The following is a 20,967-nucleotide window of genomic DNA, read 5'->3' on the forward strand; positions in this document are numbered from 1 at the left end:
CATGATTGTCCATCTGGGTTGCTCATTGATGTGACTCCCAAGTTGATCTGTTTATCCATTGTTCACTACCAAAATGGGAAGAAGAGCTCAATTTATGATGATTATGATGTTCCTCAAGTGCAGTTTTATTATATTTTCATTTTGTGTCTAAAAACTGAAACTCTGGACTTTTTATATGTTCTTTTTAAGAGACTTATGCTTTGACTACTCATAGCAGCACTGAATCATCTAAATGACTCTGTTATTCATCATATTCAATAACTTTTCTATAGTTATTCTCATTAGTATACTCAACTGTCTTTATATATATACACATGCATGTGTACATATCTGTGTGTGCGTGTATATATATATATATATATATATATGTAATGAAAACCATGGATTTTAAATCAAAAGTTTTCTTAGACAGTTTGTCTTCAATGTTCAATTTTAAGCAGATCCCTTTCCATTTAATTCTAAGAAAACTTTCTATTTTACCAATTTATTTTCCATTTTTAATGTGAGGAACCTGATCATCAACATTCAGTTATGCCTTAAACTTCAAATCTATATTATGGGTTGTTCACTGAAGGGTTATTTTTGTGACTCATTAATTAATAACTATGTTAATGTATGTCCATCAAAGGCCATAGTTACAGAAAGAAAGAAAACAATCAAAATGTTGTTTAGGATTATGTGAAAATAGGTGAATCTCTTCCGCTCTGTGTATATGTTTGGTCTCTTCAGCACTCAGTGGTTGCCAAGAGGTCTTTTCTTTGCTTTTTTCGGGTGCTCTTGTTTCTTAACTCATACCTGTAATCAAAGAAGCAAAATAAAAACAGATGAGTGGCCATAAAGGATCTGGAGGAAACAAAAAACAAATTTTGGTTTGTACTGCAGTGAAGTTTATGCCTCTCTTACAAATGCATTGTTACTTCTCAACATCCCTTTGAGCAAGGAGCACTAAATTAGCACCATCGTTTTAAAGATGACCAGTATATGACTCTGAGACCTCACGTAATCTACCCAGTTTGCACACTTAAAAGCAGGTTTGGAATTTATATCCAAGAGCTTTTTATTTCTAATTCTATGCTGTTTTATCTTCAGTGTATTATTTCCACTCAATAAAGATCACCTATTCTATGAAATTAGACATGACAAAACATGAATCACTGATTCCATCTTCATGTAAAGGCTGATTGAAATCAAGGACTGTTGCAGTGACTCGGGCTACAGACAATCCTCCCCTTAGCAAACTTTAACCATTATCTCAGCATTTCCTTAAAGTGCTGCTCGGGACACCAGCTTTAGAGTGTTTTGGTGATTCTTTCTAGTTTTAATTACACAAAACCAAACTTCTTTCCAATGATGAAGTTACAACAGCCTTCTAGGGTTAGCCAAAGGACTTAAAATGTTAGAACATAGGTTGGGAAATAAATATATGTATCTTTTATCAGAATTCTAAACAGAACAAGAAATAAAGTTTTCTGGAAACATGGATAACGTGAAGATGATCACATACTTGTCACTCATAGACTGCCTTCAGATGCAATGTATTTTATCTTAAGGAAAAATATGGGATACTTGCATTGGCAATGGATGGATAAAATACGAATTTTTGCAAAGTTTGTAGCTAAATTCATATCCTGCTTACATTTGTTGCATATACACATTTCTCACCATATATCTGGATCTGGAAGATCAAAGTTTGAGACTGGAAACTTGAGATTTTCCAATTGTGGAGCTAAGAAGCAATAAACTATGTATTTTTGTGAGTTCAATGTTATGAATTATTTAAGTGGTAATACCAGTATCAATCTTCACCCCCAAATGTATTGTTCATTTTGGAATGAAGTTGTTCATGTAGACTCAGTCAAGTGTTCCCGCTGACCCACTTCATGGGCTTTGCCCATGAAGTTTTATTTATCCCTGTTAAACCTTCCATTTTCTCACATGCAATATAGAAACAATACATTTTTAATCAAAGATTACTTGACCTGATGCTTATGAGAGCACTTTGTAAATAGTAAAATTATGTAAAAATATTAGATAATCTCCATGTATAATAAATATAGACTTTACCTTTTCTCCATGTCCTTGATGGTTTCAATAAGTGGAAGATTAAAGGACTCTGGCAGAAAGTAGGCAAATGCTGACGCTACTATGGGAAAGGTCCCAAAGAGGATGGCCGGAAGGTGGACAAAATACAGCCTCGTTGAAAGTACTAAAGCAGACAATGTTGCTGCTGTTCTGGCGACGAAAAAGAGAATGCCCTGTATCGTTGACCTTCCAAAAGAGAAAACATTTTCTGGAAAAGTTTGAATCTGTGAGTGCAGCCCTTTCTTCAAATTCTAGCTCATGCACACCATTTCTCCGTGCAGCTCACTGAGACCACCCAGAGCCAAAGTGAGGTTTCCCTGCTGTCAATGCCATGGGCTTGGTGTGCATTTACTTGGTTGTTGATAACTGACCCTTATAAAGCATTTTTTTTTCCATTTTAGACATATCTGGTTTAATTTTTCAGGCACCTGTAAGGAATTTAAAGGGACATTTCTATGTTTTATACAGAATACAACTTATATGTGATTTGGTGATCCCTCATCTATAAAATGAAGAAAGCACGCACTAATTCAAAGGTTATGTAGTGCAAAATTGGGGTTACCTGGTAAAACACAAGACAACAAATTTGAATTTCAGAAAAGAACAACAATATTCTACTATAAGCAGGAATCAGAAAATATTTACTTACTGATGCGTTCATTTGTATTCAAGAATATGGAGTCTGAAATTTCAATTTCATTGGTTTCCCAGTATTCTTTCCATCTCTTTCTCTATTTCTTCCTTTCTTTTCCTCTTTTTTTCTTTCTCTTTTCCTCTTTCTTTCCTTCTTTTTTCTTTCTCTCTCTCTTTTTTTCTTTCTCAACTAAATCTAGCCAACCTAAATAATCTATGTGAATGTTCCTTGTAAATTTTTATGTGAATCCTAGAAAGAAACATTAGGTTTCTTTTATAATATTTGACTGATGGGGAGTTTTTTCTTATACAAATTGATCATTTTAAAGGACAATTTATTGCAGGAAATAAGATTTTTAAAAATAAAGAAATTTTCTCAGTAATTTCAACAACTGATAGTTCAAGTTATATCAACATCTTATTTCTCTACAGAAACTGGGTAGCCATTTCACATATATTTTCTTACGATATCCACAAAAATCCCTATTCTGATATGTGTCATATTTTATGTACTTTATTTTATAAAGATTGAAATTGAGTCTTGAAAAGATAAAGAAAATGGGAAAAGCACATCAGATCACTCAGGAGCACACATATGTGGGTGATGAGACAATGCCTAAAGGGTACAAGGTTTCAATCACACAAGATAAATCAGTTCTACACACTTACTTTAGTAGGTATAATACCTATAGCACAGTGCCTATACCTAAAAGCACTGCATACTTATGTCACATGTTCTTGCCAGATGTCATAATAATGATAACAAAAGGCAGGAGGAAATTTTGAGATGTGATGGATATGTTTGTGGCCTTCATGATGATCATCATTGTATAGAAGTATAGTTATCCTCAAATTCATAAAGTCAAATACATTAAATATATACAGAATTTTGTATGTTAAATCATACCAAAATAAGCTGCTTCAAAAATTATTTTTTTGACCAAACCCAATTATTTATACTTGTTGATTTATACATATTTTGTCTGTTGATTGATAGTATGTATCATGCTAGGAATTTTATGAAGTCCTCTACAGAAAGGAGAAACATGGTATGAAATAAAATCCCCTAAGATTTAGAGGAACACATTTCTGCAGATGATTTTTTTTTTTTAAGATGGATAGAAAAACATGAAATGGTAATTGATAGTAAAGTGTTTTCAAATAGCATGTAGTATTTGGTAACTATAATAGAAGAGTCTTCCATGGTTAACTGAAATAGTGTGGCATTAATAGAAAAATTAATCCAAAGATTTGCTGCAAAATAAATAGTTGAACAAGCAAAGTTTTAAAATACACTTTGCAAAGAAATAATCGAAATAGCTATTTTCCGTGTTTTCTTTGCCATATTGTCTGAAATTCTGCTATTGCATTTTTAAAATCTTAGATTATGAAAATTATTCAAGGTTCTATATTAAAGATAGAAATAATTTAGGAAACCAGGCATGGTGGTGCATGCCTGTAATCCCAGCAGCTTGGGAGGCTGAGCAGGAGGATTAAAAATTCAAAGCCAACCTAAGCAAAAGCCAGGGTCTAATCAATTCAATTAGACACTTTCTCTAAATAAAATACAAAATAGGACAGGGGATGTGGCTTAGTGGCTAAGCGCCCCTGAGTTCAATTCCCACTTTCCCTCCCCTCCCAGAAAAGGAAATCATTTGGGATGTATTTTCCTTCAAGGACTGAGGATACACTAGTGAGTAATACTGAGTTCTGTATTAGGCTTGGCATATAAGCATAATGGTTATGACCCTGTATGGGAAAGGCAGTCTTGAACGGGAATTTCTACTCATGGCAGACACAGGTCCATAGTTATGATCTGTGCACTATGAGTTCCAGTCTTCCACTTTTGTCCATTCATTACTACACAGTATTTTGTTTTTACAGATAAAAGTAACTTTAGAAAGATGCATCTTTTTCTAATTTGCACAAAGATGTTCTTTGAGCCACCAAAGAGGTTATGAAATAGGCTCAGGTAGGTTATTATTCTAAGTCTGAAGAGGGTAGGGTGGGAAGACAATCATGGGCTGTATTCTGGCTGGGAGTCTTGGATGCATGGTAATGTGGGAGAGAGTTAGGAAAATGTTGCAGAATAATCTGATCTGATAAAACATGTGCCAGGCATAGTCTGTCAACTATTCTCAAAATTCACTGAAGTAACTTTTTAAATAAATTTCATTTACTCATTTAAATCTTCTAGAAGCTTCCATCGGTATTCAACAAAAATTATCAAGATAGAATATTTGCAGTTTCTTTTCTTACCTCAGTACTGTGGCTGAGAGTTCGTTGGAAAAGATTAAAAGTATGGACGAAAGGACAGAAACAGATGATCTTCCCAAGAGGAAAAGAGTGAGGCGCAGAACATACATCTCTGTGAACAATATTTGGGGGAAAATATTGGGTTGTATCAACATTTACTTTTTCATTCATTTGTTTTACAAATATTTCATAAGTATTGACCAGCAGGCAATTATATTTTGCTTTAAAAGACTGGGGAAGAATACTTTGGCCTTTATGTACCCTCTGCCCTCTAAGCTTAAGATTTTGGCTTTTATTGAACAAATCAGCAGGGAGACAGATAGTAAGACAGATTAAAAAAGAGGAATTGCAAAGCTCATACTCTCTCACATTATATGCAAAAACCAACTAGACTGGATTAAAGACTTAGACCTGAAAGTGTAAAAGTGCTGGAAGAAAACATGAGGTAAAACTTCTCATGTTAAAAAGAATAACTTCTGCACAGCAAAGGAAAATTCAACAGAGTGAGAAGGCAACCTACAGAACAGAATATAATCAAATCATATAACTGAGAAGGAGGTAATTTTCAAAATACATAGGGAAATCCTAAAACTGAATTACCAAAATAAATAAATAAATAAATAAAAAGAAAGAAAGAAATTCTAAGTAACCTATTTTAAAAATGGGCAAAGGACTTCAATAGACATTTCTCCAAAGAAGATGTGCAAATGATCAACAGGTATATGCAGAAATGACTAATATTCCTGTTCATGAGCAAACTGCAAATCAAAACCCCGGTGAGATATTACCAGCCTACTGATTAAGACGGCAATTCTAAAAACACAAAAGATAAGTTTTGGTGAGGATATTGAGAAAAAGGAACCTCTGTGCTCTGTTGATAGGAATGTAAAATGGTATTGCAGCTATGGAAAACAATGCATAGGTTTTATAAAAAATAAAAATAGAATTATCACAAGATCCAATAATCTCATATCTGAGGATATATTCAAAAAAATCAAAATGAAAACAATGAAGAGATACCTACAGTCCCACGTCCATTGCAGCTTTATTTACAACAGCCATAATATGGAAACAGCCCAAATATCTGGATACAGATGAACAAATGAAAAAAAAATGTATGGTATTCAATACAATGAAATGTTATTCCGCCTTAACAACAAAAGAAAGAAATTCTTTCTTTTGAGACATTATGAATGGACTTAGAAGACATTATGCAAGGTGAAATGATTCAAGAAAGAAAGACAAGTTCTGTCTGATTCCTCATATACTAGGAATCAAAAATTCCCAAGTACAAATGTCAACAACAGAATGATGGCTGCTAGGGAATGGGGACGTGGGTACAGGAAGTTGCTCCATGGTTATCAAGTGGCAGTTACCCAAGCTAAGTAAGCCCCAGAGACCTGCTGAACAGGATGGTTTCCAAAGTTTGAAATAAGTTATTGTGCACGTAAAAATTTGTTAAGAGAGAGGACTTCATGTGAACTGTTCTTACACTCTTTCTGGTGCACCCTTTCTGTCTTTCTTCACCAAGTAAACCCCCACTTATCTGTAGTGACTCAACTCAGATGACATCTACAATAACTGGCTATTTATTAAGACTATATACGTGTACACATACACACACCCTTAACTGGGTCATTTGTTCACCAGGCATGCAAGAAAATCAGTAGATTCTGGTAATGTTATTTAGTAGAATAAAGGCTCAGTCCCAAAGGAGTTTATATTCAAGTAGAGGAAACAAAGAAAGTCCACAGGTGATGGTCTATGATAGTCAAAGGTGAGACAGTTCAAAATATGTGGAAGCACAAGAAAGACACTCAACTTAAAACTGGGCTGGGAGGAAGGCTTTCTTGAAGAAGTGACATGAAAGTGGAGACCAGATAATAAGAGGGACTTTGTAAGCTAAGGTAGAAAGACATCTGGAAGATCTTGTCTGAGAAAGAGAATTATTCACACATACCAACAGTTTTTTAAAGTGTGAACTAAAGTATAAAAAAACTAGCTACCAGGGACTATATTAGGAGAATAGTTTATAAAGCATATATTACATAGAGCATATTTATAAAGATGCTCATACAAAGAAGAGGCTGGCTAAGGAAAAGTTAAAAGGGGTACAGCAGGATGCGGAGATATTTTGGACACCTAGGCTGCCCTGCAGAGAGGCACTGGCAGGACTAGTTAGAAAATAATTAGAGCTGGGATTGGTGGTGTGAGAGTTTGCTCTTCATGGATGATAGTCAATAGAGGTCAATGTATAGAAATAGCAAAAAGAACAGAAATAAGACAAAATACTCAGGATTTACTTAAGTTTATAAATGGGTCACCCTTAGAACACAAATCTATATTCCCCACAGCCTTCTTAACTTTTGCCAAATTATTCCCCTTCCCACATTTTTAAAATGCAGTTTCACTAAATACCTTTGTCAGAAACATGAAAATCATTTTAACTGACTGATTTTTTCCTCATTTTTATTTTCAGTGAATTCCCAAGATTTGGGAATTTTTCCTCCAGAATATGTATTGACTGCATACCCTGTTTCCTATTCCTAAGGATACTGCCCTTCTTCAGTCCTTAATTGCCTCCCATGTAATAAGACTAACCATGGCCTGTGACTCTGGCTTTACATTCTTTCTATAAATACACTGAAATCAGCCTTATTGACATTGTCCAAATAGAAAACTGCAGTTTTGATTGATAAAGAACTTCAGTAGCATATTATTAACTAAAGATAAGTGATATATATTCTTTTTTAAAATATATTTCTTCTTTTTTTAAAACATTTTTTTAGTTGTCAATGGACCTTTATTTTGCTTATTTATATATGGTGCTGAGGATCAAAACCAGTGCCTCACACGTGCTAGGCAAGTGCTCTACCACCGAGCTACAACCCCAGTCCCAAGTGATATGTTCTTGAACCAAGTCATTACCTATCTCCCACATCCTCAAAATTTATAATCTAATAATGCAATGACCAGGATGTTTCCAAAATACCTTTTGCACATATTTTCTCTTCCTGCTCTCTGTATTTCTCTACTATTACCTGTACCTGTATTGTCTTCCTGTATTTCTTCATCAGGTAAATTCCTACTTTCCAGTAGTGACTAAATTTGGAAGCCATCTAAAGAGACTTTGGAACTAACAACTTGTAATTAGCACAAATTACATGATGCTGTGGGGCCAAGCACATATTGCTACTTTCAGTTTTCCCAGGCATGACTTTATTTTATCAGTACTATTTAGAGCCTGGTAAAGCTGGTGTAATAGCTTCTGTTCAAGGAAACCATAAAGGTGGACCTCTATTTATTAAGTAATATATGACCCTCAAAGCACCTAGATTTTGAAACTAGACTGCGGTGTTTTTCTTGGCATTAGTCGAATATGAATTCTGTTTTTTATTTGGCCCTATTTAAAGACTTGCATTTCTAATGAGATTCTAAACACAGAAAAGTCTCACCTTTAGGCACAAATATAGGGATCAGAATAGAAACTCCAAGAATAATTAATGAAAAGCCGCTTGAAGGGCGACGGTTGACATACTTTAATATAAAATAGGAAAGACATTTGCTGGGCAAGTCTGTTATTCCTAGTAGAAACTGGGTCAGGAATATGTTTTTCCCCAAATTCTCAATATCCAGCAGGAGACCATAGAAGCTGAATGTTGTTGAAAACCTGTGAGAGAAAGCAAAGAGGTATTCAATATATTCAGAAATAAACATCCTTGTGTGTGTGTGTGTGTGTCTGTGTGTATATAAGCACATGTGTGTTTGAAATCTGTATTTCCTTCACACATGATTAAAATCAAAATATTTCAAGTATGCAATGAAATGGAAAGATTTATAATGCAATGGAATTTATTTAGTAAAACTTGAAAAAAAATGATCAATGAAACAAAGTCTCAATGAATTGAGCTAGGGGTTAAATAACTCAATTTATCAAAAACAAAATGCATTTGGTCTAAGTTCTGGATAGGAGTATTCCAAGATCCAAAATGAAAACTGAAAATAATTTAGTCACAAAGAGAAAGAAAAGATGATTTATTTCATAATTTCATAGAAGATCATTATGTTTATCTAAATTTTTGCATCTCTTAAAAAATAATGTTGACTTACAATATCTTCGTAATTTGAAAAGAACTAACATGACATAAAAATCAATTTTCTGTAATTAGGAATAAAATATTAGTAACTTTTTATTTGAAATTACTAGTTAAATTGCAGTAAATTAAATTCCATGCATATATGTCAAAATGAACCCAATTATTATGTATAATTTATCAATAAGAGCAAAAAATGTCAAATCACTACAGTTTATTAAATCAGTAGAGTAGAATAATAGACATAAGTAATGCCTATACATGAATATCTACATAACTTTATGCTTCATACTAAATTTATATTCAATAAGAATATGAATTTTATGATCATAATATTTTCAGAGTTTGATTTTCTAAATCCATTTATACAGTTTTCCTAGGTAAGAAATAAATTCATTATTTGAGTCTTAACACATTGACTTGTACCTAGTATGCATCCATACATCTAAATGAATAATCAAGAAAATGAGAGAGGAGTTATTTCCCAGAACATGAGGATAAAAGGATAATTTTTAAAAATCTCTGTTGTAATTTTTTTAATCTAATATATACTTTTTGTCAATTCTTAAAATACCTACTACAAATTGTTTTAAAAGTTTAGAATAATTTTAACATTTCAGTTTATATTTTGAATAATATCATGTTGATCTAGACCATTCTGACCTGTTTATTTTATTCAGATACTAGAAGATCTCAAATAGCCACACAGGGGTATTTGTTCATACTTATTTGTATGTTTATAATAAGTGTTGGGAAACACATAGCCCTTTTTAGTGATGGTCCCCATATTTTAAGCCATGGGCTCAGTCTGTGAGCTGTCAGATTCAGCATAAGCGTTCATAATAACAGTCAATATGTCTTTGGGGAAGACATGTAACTTGCTCTCATTTTGCTCATCTTCAGATTTGGGATAATCATACATATCAAATGATCAAGCTATCAATTTTATCCTTTATCGATTTTTGTAAAATGCATCAATCACTTCCAGTGCATCACTTTATCCAGGTTTTCTCATGTAACTATACAATGTATTTTTAAAAAGTGTACAGTTAAAACAATTGAAAACCAAGCAGGATAGGATTCCAAATCAGCCTTTGGCAAAACTTGATATGGAATTTGTATCTATATAATTCAAAATATTATGTTATTAACCTTAGGACTATGGTGCTTTGTAGTAAAATAAGATGGATCAATTCATCTGAAAACCAGCTTTCTCTTTTCTCTCATTTAATAGAACTTTGTTGGGGTCTCATTTTCCTTTTCATTTTGATCTTTCTATTTCTCCAGTTTCTATAAATCATAACTATTCCATAGGCCCATTTCCAAAACTTGACCTCATATAGGTTTCTTTATTATTTCCTAATCCTCTTTGCATTTCTTTTTCTGTTATTTTGATTAAAAGGGTGGAGGATTTGCACCCTTAAAGCAGGCATTCCCCAAATTGCTCAGCATGATCCTCAAACTGTGAATGTGTGTTCAAAGATGAAAAAGCAAACCACTTACGCTAAAACGGATGAAAAAAGCACTGTCTTCAATACTGCAGGTTTACACATGATCTCTTTCATTCTGAAAGATTCTCTCTTGGTATTCAATTCTTCCTTCATTTTGGATATCAAAATCTTTACACACACACACACACACACACACACAAAAGCAAGATATTTAGAGTCAGGAAAAAGTTCTTTTATTTCCAAAATTGTTCCTTCTGCTCCCTGGTGCTGCCAACACTCTATTGTGGAATCAAAGAAACAATGATTATCTTATAAAACCACATTGGCATGCATGAAATTTAAAGCAGCTAACAATCGATAAGGTTATTTAAATCACTGAAAAAAACAATATTTAAATGAACATTTAAAATCATATCACTTATATATTTTATAAAACTTCTCTCCAAGTGATACAAAATGTTGTGGAAAACCTTTTCTGAAGGGTCTAACAATTGTGAGATTATTTATTTCTTGTTAGGATCATGATTATAATTGATCAACCATTCACATAAATCTATCAAGAGAACCAAAACTCATTAGATGCATATAAGAGCCTAACTTATTGCAGACAGGAGAGTAGACAACACTAAAAAAACAAAACAACCATGACGTGCTTTATTGGATTAGACTTTTCCATCTAGAAAATATTGTTGATAGCTATAAAATGTAAATAATTAAAATACTGTTTTTGGAATCAATTTGCTGAGATTTCATTTAATATCTTTTAAAAGGACCTGAATCACTTCACGTACATAAGAGACCTGGATAATTCAAATATTACTTCCTCTTGAAGATATCAAAAAAGCAGCAATTTTAATATGTTTTAGAGCAACCCATGAGCAGAGAATGTCCTGTCAGAGAATGATAAGAATAGGTGTTATTACAGAGAATCAGAAAGAAAGAATATGGATACAACTATGACTCTTCATTTACTTCAATATCTGGTATGATGAATACTTGTGAAATACCTGTGCACCTGCCCCTGGTCAATTCTTTTTAAATTCCTAGTATAATATTAAAATAATTGTGCAAATCCACAAATACTGGGTATACACAAAGTGTAGTAGTAATAATAATAATTGAATTCAAGTCTGTCCTGACTTCTGTCATTTCTTGGCTATGTATACCAATAATTTTACTCATTTTTTTTCACCTGTTGATGATAGAAGTGTATTGAAAGAAGTGGTACCCAGGTTTCCCTTACCTCAGAAGTCAGACTTTCTGCCACCTCTTTCTTTCCATTAATACGAGCAATTCTCTGGAGCTCTTTTAATGCTTGTTCTGTTTTTCCGGTTGCCATGAGCCAGCGGACTGACTCTGAGATCCCACTGTTTAAAAGGAGACAGGTGGAATTTCTGCAGGGTGATGTCACATTCCAGTCCAGAGAGATGCTTGTCCATTCATGGACAGCGCTAATCTTTCCAGAACATTGTTTAGAAAGGGTTAACTGTGGGGTTAATCAACTCCCTAGCTATACTTCAACCCTGTTTCCAGCCACTCTAGACTGCAGCAAAAGGAAGAAGAATGTTTGCATTTTTGTTTGTTTGATGGGTTGTTTTATGAGTAAGCTGTAAAGATTCCCTGACTCAAAATATAAATGTTCTTTTCTTTCTCTGTTTTACATTTTTACTTCAGAAATTACTGCCCCTTCCATGTGTAACTCTGAGTTTCTCAATTTTTAAGTATGAATCTTCTGAAGTTCTTAGAAGTTCTGAATATTATCAAAATTTTATATTATCATATACTAATTTATCTCTAGTATTTTATCTCTGAGAAGATTAATTAAAATTTATGAACACCAAAATAAGTGCTTGGGAAACAAAAGACCATGTTATTTCTCCCCTAAACATAAACCAGAAAAGGATCTGTCTTCCCACCCTGCCATAGTCTCTCATGTAGCGATGTTTTGCTGTGGGCTGATCTGGGAAGGATCTCAGCAACCAAGCAAAAACAGGATAGAGGAAGCAAAAATTTTAAGCCACAAGCTCACCTAATTTTATTATAAATTTACTAAAGGGTTCATTCTTTTATAATTGAGTTTTCTCTTTTAATTTTAAATAGTTTTTTTGGGTATTACACCTAAAAATTGCCCTGAGAGCAATGAATGGCAATATATTCCTCAGTAGAGATAAACTTTTATGTGTTGTAATCACTTAAGCAAATGGCTTTGTATTTACCCAAGTTCACGTACCAGGAAAAGAGAGAAAGAATGAGATAGGGCAAGGCAATGACCAACTGGAGCATGTGCCAATCCCGGAAAAGGTAAGCCACGCCTGCAAATGATGCCTGGCCAATACTCGCAGATAATGCGAAAAGCATGGTAGCCACTAGTTGCCATTTTGATGAGTTTCCTTCAAAAACTAAAGGAAAGAAAAAGCAAAAGAAGATATCTAAAACCATTTGGGAAAGATGACTGAAAAACTGTCATAGCACATGTGCACAAATCAAGACAAACTTACGAAATACGCAAGTGTTGTTTAGAACTGCACTCAGGCAGACAGATGACATGAATCTCAGAATACAGTAAATGGTGAAGACCGGAGCGAAGGCACAGCAGGTGCTCAGGATTCCGTAGGCCAGGCAACAAGAGACCAGCAGTGGCTTCCGTCCAAACCTAGAGTAGCAGTAGTTAGTGAAGAATCTAGCAAGTGGTTACATGTCGTCAGGGCTTTCCTAAAGAATGTCCAAAACTGAGTTTCTAGTTTTCTAAGTAACGACAACCATAGTGTCACCCCCATAATGGTCACTCTAGAAATGACCAGTAAACTGAGATTTATTTTTTACTTAAATATTAGAATCAAGTCACTAATTGCATGCCATTAATACAGCAGAGTTTACACAATACATTTACCAAAATAATTAGAGTGATTTTTTTTTTAAGACAAAAAAAGGTGCCATGCTCAGTGGTTCACATCTGTAATCCCAGCAGCTCCAGATGCTGAGGCAGGAGGATCCTAAGTTCAAAGCCAGTCTTAGCAAAAGTGAGGCACTGAGCAATTAAGTGAGACCCTGTCTCTAAATAAAATACAAAATAGGGCTGGGAATATGGCTCAGTGGCCAAGAGCCCCCGAGTTCAATCCCCAGCACATAAACCCGCCCCCGATAAAAGACAGAAAAGGTGTAAAGGTGCAAATGGTACCATATGACTGACATTCTGTTCTACTCACTGTTATAGAATGAGTACTAGATTTAAAATATCAATCCACATTGATCTATGCCTAAAAAGCTTTAGTTCTATGAGTGTCTTCATAAGCACTGTAGATGCTACCTTTCAAACATGCTTTACATATATTTTTAAAACAAGGCACACAATTTCAGGTAACTATCTTTTCTAGTTCTTTGCTCAAAAATCAGCAAACCAACTTTGGGAGAAAAGACTGTTTAGTACTCTTTAAAAAATGATTGCTTCCAAAGTATGATTCACAAAGGAATTTAATAAATTGTGATAAAAAGGTCACAAAATAAAAACTTTATTATGATTTTCTTTGTGCATATGGTGGCAGAAATTAAATCCAAGATCCAGTGCATGCTAGGCCAGCACTCTACCACTGAGCTACATCCCCAGCCCTACAATAAAAATTTATTTTAAATCTTTATCCCTTAGTGAGATAACATTTTACTATATCTGTCCATAGAGCAGCAGAACACTTTACCACACAGGCAAGAATCTTTTCAGTGATGATCTCTTCTCATCTCAATCCCCCAAAGTAAATTTACCCTGTTCTCTTCATAATTGATAAAAGCAAGAGTGATATATTTTCTTTGGAGAACTGTAAGTGCAATCTCCACTGTAAGTTCTTTAGAAGTGCTACCCATATAACTCATGGAAAGGATAAGAAAGCTAATATTTAGAATTTATCATTTCCATTTTATAGACAAGAGTGATAAATATCAGAAGTACATGAAAACAGTGTGGGCTTCTTTCATGCTTTACAGTAAATTCTAGTTCTTTTGAATTTATATTACAACACTTACCCAATGCAGTTGATAGTTTATAGATCATACATTTTATCCACCTTGTTTATAATATCAGTATATGTGAAGGTTGTCATTGATTTGCATATTTGTTTATTTCAGATATACGAGAACTCAGATTAGATAATTTGTCCATTTCTGGTCCTGTTTCCATCAAAGTAAGTACCCTCCAAGCTTTAATGCCTCTCTATATTCTAATTCTCACCTTTGATAGATATTTTTGAGAATTAACTGGATTATTTTCTTCCTTATTAAGATTAATATTCTTAATCTTTTGTTTTAAATCTGCCTTATTATTAATCTGGATCCCTCCCTTACCCTTTTCTCTCTAGTCTGTTTCTAGAAATTTTATCCATGGTTTTCTGACCAATCATCAAAGTAGTAAAATTTTTCCTTCTTTTCATAAAATTTATTAAAGTCTACCCACAATGAATCTCCCTATATCACTACATTAAGAACACTACATATATTAAAAATACAACATGCATGCAATCAGTGTTTTGAGTTATCAAATGTTTCTGGTTGTCCTCACTTCCAAATTAAAGGAGAAAACAAAGATTCAGTGCTCACAAAAAAAAACTTAGCTTCTTAACTTTATCTCTCAAGGTTACCTTTTTCAAGCTTTATTTTTCAATCATACTTGTTATTCTACATTTCTTAAACATTTTTGCCTCCACTCCTATTGGCCTGTGCCAGGGACTTTAGTCTTTCAACATTTTATATTTCCTTGAGACATATCCATCTATCATTTGGTTTCCATTGTTTGCATACTTAGATTATTTTAATGTATATAAATATTAATAGAAATGTGCACAGAGTCTTTTCAAATGCATATTTGCATTTTCAAAATGAACGTTATTCAGAAGAGAAATCTCACCTGTCAGAAATGAGGCCACTTAGAGCAGAGCCCACCAAGTGCCCTGACAGGGCGATGGCTTGTGCAAAGTATTTGAATGACTTATAATCACACACCAAGTTCCACTGGAAAAGATTGAATAGAAAATGGAATACGTAAATAATTAAAAATGGCAGTCAAGAGGATGGCATAAAAACAACTACTGAGTAAATTGGTTGGTTTTTTTGAAAAATTATAAAAATTACTTTAATATTGACAATAGCTATATTCTAGACTGTAGACTAGAATCTGGAACCTATAATTGCTCAATACTGTAGACAATACTTGTAATACAATAAAGTTTAAAATCTTGGTGGCAAAAGAGGAATGTAATATGTACATGAGAAGTGTATCCATATAACAATTTTCAATGAAAACTAAGTTCATGATCCTTTTAAATCATAATACAAGTTAGGTTTCCCTCACCATCTAGAAAGTAGCAACAGTTTTCTCCTTTGAATTTTTAGCTATTGGATTTAAGTTTAGTATTTTGACTGCAGAACAAAAGCCATATTTAATATAAAATTATTTTTATTTGTACAACCAGGAAGAAAATGAGTTTTCTTTCTAGTAGAATGCATACTCTGGTTACGGTTATAAAGAGAAGATGATTCAAGTGTGAGTTTTCTACTTTGTACCAACCAACCAACCAATGAGCTGGAGGGCAAGAGAAATAGAAAGATGAATGGGGAAGAGCACAAGAGAAGAAGAAAGTTTAGACCAACTGCATTTCCAACAAGTCTTCTACAATCTCTTCCATCCATCCATCCATCTAACTTTTTCCACACTCAGTGGAGGATGCAATAGAAGCCTATGATAACAACTTCAGAGGAGTACATCTCACAGAGACATAAAGTTTATTTAAAAACTCTTTTACAGACGATGTCATGCTGGGGCATTGTATCATAGCAGGACAGGTATTGATATACATAAGCTCAGAAAAGCTTTTGTGACTGTTCATGAGACCCTAGAGCAGCAAGAAGAATTTATAAAAGTTATATGGAATATGCATAAATATGATATATTGATGGAGAAGTCAAGGGAATCAAAAGTCTTCAAGGATAGAAAAAATGGAATGAAATCAAATAAAAGATGTCTTCAAAACTAGTATGTTGTAGTGACAGTGCAGGTGTCTCCAGTGATGAAACCATGTGGGTTGATACACCTTGCTCAAAAAAAGAGCAAGAATCAGAAGTACCCACAATGTGGACAGTGGTATAGCTTTGCACATTCTCCATCTCTTAAGATCTTGGTGTTGCACAGGACTCCTTGAACCAATTTGTCTTATGAGTGAAATAAAAGAAAAGCTTAAAAAGATGAATTTATGTTATTCACTGAGAACATATCAATAAGGAAGAAAAATAAAAACATGAAAGTAACTGAATTGCAAAAAAAAGGCAATTATGTCATAGAATATTACAGATCCTATGCTTAAAAAGGAAACTCAAAGTTAGGCAAACTGAGTAAAATAATAGTAATTTCCAGATGCTACAACTTAATTGAACATACCGTGAAAATTCTACAATGACACAAAATGTGGTAACTGCTGGAAAAGAATGTGTAGCACAAAAAAGGATTTGTCAGAGACCAACAGATGTCCCTAAGAAGGAAAAATCTTTAAACAGAGACCTGAGTTAGGCATACATGGAGCTAAATTGAGAGGGCTTTTTAGAGGAGGATACATGCCAAATAGATATAAAGTTGGAAGGAAAGACCACAACATTGGTGGTGAAGTTGTGTAGTAGTCAATAAAGTCTCCAGTAAGCAAAAGTCAGTGTAATAAGGAGTGGAAATTACATAAAATTAGAATATAATAAGAGGCCATAAGATGAAGGATCTTGAAGCAAAGTTACATGGAATGCTCCATTGGGTAGAAGGACCCGTTAGCCTGTTGATACTTAAAACAGTGCAAAAGTCCTGTCACACTGGAATACTTAATGTTTGTTAAGTTAATCAATAATATACCAAGGTTAAACCAGGATCTTCAGGCCTTCATTAAATGCAAACTCATACCTTATTAGAAGTGAATAAACCTAAGCACAGAACAGAGGTAGAGAAAGTACTGGAACCACAGTCCCCTGGTTCACTCTGTAATAACTGACCTTTCTCAACAGTTCATGTCTTTACTCTTTACAGAATAAATTGCTTACAGGAGTTATATTGAAACATTATTTGTTCATTTTCTACTTAAATATTAAACTAATTATGGGAAACAACATCAAGCTAAATTTTTGAAGTGAATATAATATTACATAAGAATATAAAGCTAACATAGAATATGTTGATGGATGAATACCAAACCTGCAGTTATTCTATCCATGATAATTGTCTACCAGAACATAACATTTTTAAGCTTTCTATAAATCAATGCAAAACATTTATTAAAAAAATTAACATAAAGAAGAAGATGGTTTTATTTTAAAATTGTTACTTAAAAACATAATGGGAGTAAACATTTTAATAGAATATGTCGAATATATGGCTATCCTACTAATTGATAGTTTCAAAGTGTATAAAATATACAAGATTATTTAAGTTAAGACTTGAGACTTATCCTTAATTCAGCATCTCAATATCTAAAAGGAGAAGCCAGACCAAGAATAGCAGATGACCATGAAAACCAGATGAACAAAGCATAAATATCTGAAGTTTGTATTCCTAAATTTCATTAAGTTCCCCAGTCTTCTGATAAAATGGGTTATGAATTCAGTACATTTCCTTTAATTGCAAAGTACCTAACTAAACATTTCTACTCAACTCATTAGGAACTTCCCATCTTTCTGAGTTAACGTTTAATAATAATTGAGTTCACACTAGAAGGACCTTGGTATGTAGGTGAAATAAGCCAAGGCTTGAAGTGATCCAGAAATGAATGGTTTCCTTATGTATCATTAATCAGGCATGTGATGATAGCAGAGGAACACAGCCTCTCTTAACATATTTTTTCTCATTTCTGCTTTCATTGAAGAGGGCTTTGGTTATACTTTGCATATAATGTACAGTATTTGTTATGTTTCAGATGCCCATTTCAAATATATAAAACAACAATTTAGAACACTAAGAGTTAAATTTGTTGAAGTTGTCTATGCACCAGATTTCAAATATTTTGGGAGAGGAGCAGGGTACCAGGGATTGAACTCAGGGGCACTCAAGCAGCCCTATTTTGTATTTTATTTAGAGACAAGATCTCACTGAGTTGCTTTGCACCTCGCTTTTGAACTTCGGATCCTCCTGCCTCAGCCTCCGGATGGAGCTGGAAGGGTTATTAGGTGTGTGCTACCGTGCCCAGCTTCAAGTATTTTACACATATTGTTCCTATCATCCTTCCTAGTGTGAAATAGTCAACATATTATGTAGAAAATTGTGTTTTAATAATTATGCTAAGATAACACTAATAACTTGGGATTTCTCTAAAAAAATAAAATAAAAAACAAGCGGTAAAATAATCTTCTATTAAACATTAGTAAAATAAGACAGAAAGCAGCTAAGTGACAGAGTTCAGATTTTTACCTAGACCATCTGAGTTCTGAGATTCACTCTTTTAAATATACGAAAATGGTGATCCATGTTGCTTTTAGAAATATAAAAATGGATATCAATAAGGCATATATCAAAAGCATAACACTACTGCACTTGACTTTGAAACCACATCTGTCTGGGGAAAATACACATGTGTATATGAACATGCACATGCACATGCGCCCATGCACACCCCTCTGTGTAAGCTTCTCATCCCCTTTCCTATCTTTGGATAATTTATGCAAACTGCAAACTGTCATTCCTCCACACTCAATTCACTCCCTATCACCCACTATTAACGTATTACCTCCGTAACGATGGTAGAGGTGAAAACACTTTGGTCATATATCCACCCATCCAGGCATGGCTCTGTCTCCGGATCAGTATAATTGACAGCTGACACATTGGGATCTAAGAGTTGCCACTGGGTCTGGTGGAAGCGATGACATTGCTCAGGTTTCTGGTTTGGGCCCACAGGGATGGAGACCGTCAGAAGGGCTTCAGCTGTCAGGTTTATGGTGACATTGGCTTCAAATTTGGGATTGCCAAGGAGGTGGACATGGCAGTGGTGAGCGGGCATGGCTGCTGTAAAGTTCTCAATGTAATCATGAGGACTTGTCAGGATACTTGAAAGCATGAAAAAGATAGTTGTCAAAACCTGAAACTTCCCATTGTCACCTACGTGTTGTAGAAGTTCTTCAAAGGCCATGTTTTAAACCTGTGAGTATTAGCTGAAGAATAATAGATTTTTCAGGTTAGAAATGATAATTTTAAAAAACCTTGAGTTAAATGATTGAGAGAATGTTTTCCTAAATTAGAAAATTGAAGCATTCAGAAATTAACTTTCAAACAACGAGATTATTTTCCCTATCTCCTTAAAAAAAAATTTCATAAACAAGGTGTACTATTTTCACTGCACTGAGAATAACATGTTCTATTTCATAATGACAGAGATTCCAAAGAAGAAATTCCCCTAAATGGGCAATTCCATTGAATTTATACCATTTTGAGAATTTATAGTTAACATACGAAACAGTGAATTGAATTCTGCACAGCTCTCAGGACACAAAGATATTAATTGGCAAAGATCGTACAAATTCAGGGTACACAATGTAATGATTGCATAACAACTATCATGGCCAAATTAATTAACACATCCATCAGCATATAATGCCTAGCCTCAAATTCCCAGAATTTGTTCACCTTAAAACTACATTTGTATCCTTTAACCAATATCTTCCCATTTACCCACCACACCCCAGCACTTGGTGAACTCTATTCTCCATTTTGGTTCAATAAGTTCAACATTTTTAGTTTGTTATGGTTTAGGTATGTGGTATCCCTAAAAAGCTCATGTGTGAGGCAACACAAGAACATTCACAGGTGGGATGATTGGGTTATAAAAATCTTAACCCAATTAGTGAATTAATCCTTTGGTAGAGATTAATTGAGTGATAAATGATGACAGGTAGGGTGTGGCTGGAGGAAGTTATTGGGGGCATGCTTTGGGGGTATATATTTTGTATCTATATCTGAAATTTCTTTCTGCTGTTTATTACCAGGTGAGCTGCTTCCATCCACCACACTCTTCTGTCATGATGATCTGCCTTACCTCAAGCCCCAAAGAATGAAGCTGGCTGTCCAACAACTGAGACCCCTGAAACTGTGTGCCCCCAAATGTGTATCATATTCTTTATTTATATATACAGGTATATTTTAGAATGTTTAATATTGCCAATCATCAGAGAAATTAAAATGAAAACTACATGGTATATCACTTCACACCTCTTTCGGTGGTTGTTGATAAAAAGACAAAAGTATTGGTGAAGAGCCCTCAAACACTGTTGACAGGCTTTCAAAGTACTATAGTTACTAAAAAAAAATAATATGGAGTTTCCGCAAAAGGGTACAAATAGAACCACCATACAATCCAGCAGTCCCACTCCTGGGAATAAACCCAAAGGAATGAAATAGCAAGTCAAAGAGACACCTGTTCTCCCATGTTCACTGCAGAATGATTCAA

General features: G+C 34.1%; 1 protein-coding gene across 1 annotated transcript; it reads right to left on the reverse strand.

The window, feature by feature from the left end:
• Positions 1–725: 725 nt before the first annotated feature.
• Positions 726–19,653, reverse strand: LOC143381968 (solute carrier family 22 member 22-like). Its single transcript, XM_076835779.2, has 10 exons — positions 19,252–19,653; positions 15,408–15,511; positions 13,015–13,169; positions 12,747–12,915; positions 11,760–11,883; positions 10,569–10,684; positions 8,427–8,641; positions 4,975–5,083; positions 2,065–2,268; positions 726–795 (listed from the first exon to the last, which is right to left on the reverse strand). Exons 1-10 carry the CDS (start codon positions 19,651–19,653, stop codon positions 726–728), a joined length of 1,668 nt encoding a protein of 555 aa, XP_076691894.2.
• Between the last annotated feature and the right edge of the window lie 1,314 nt (positions 19,654–20,967).

This window comes from Callospermophilus lateralis, chromosome 16 (assembly GCF_048772815.1).
Source record: "Callospermophilus lateralis isolate mCalLat2 chromosome 16, mCalLat2.hap1, whole genome shotgun sequence".
NCBI lineage: Eukaryota > Metazoa > Chordata > Mammalia > Rodentia > Sciuridae > Callospermophilus > Callospermophilus lateralis.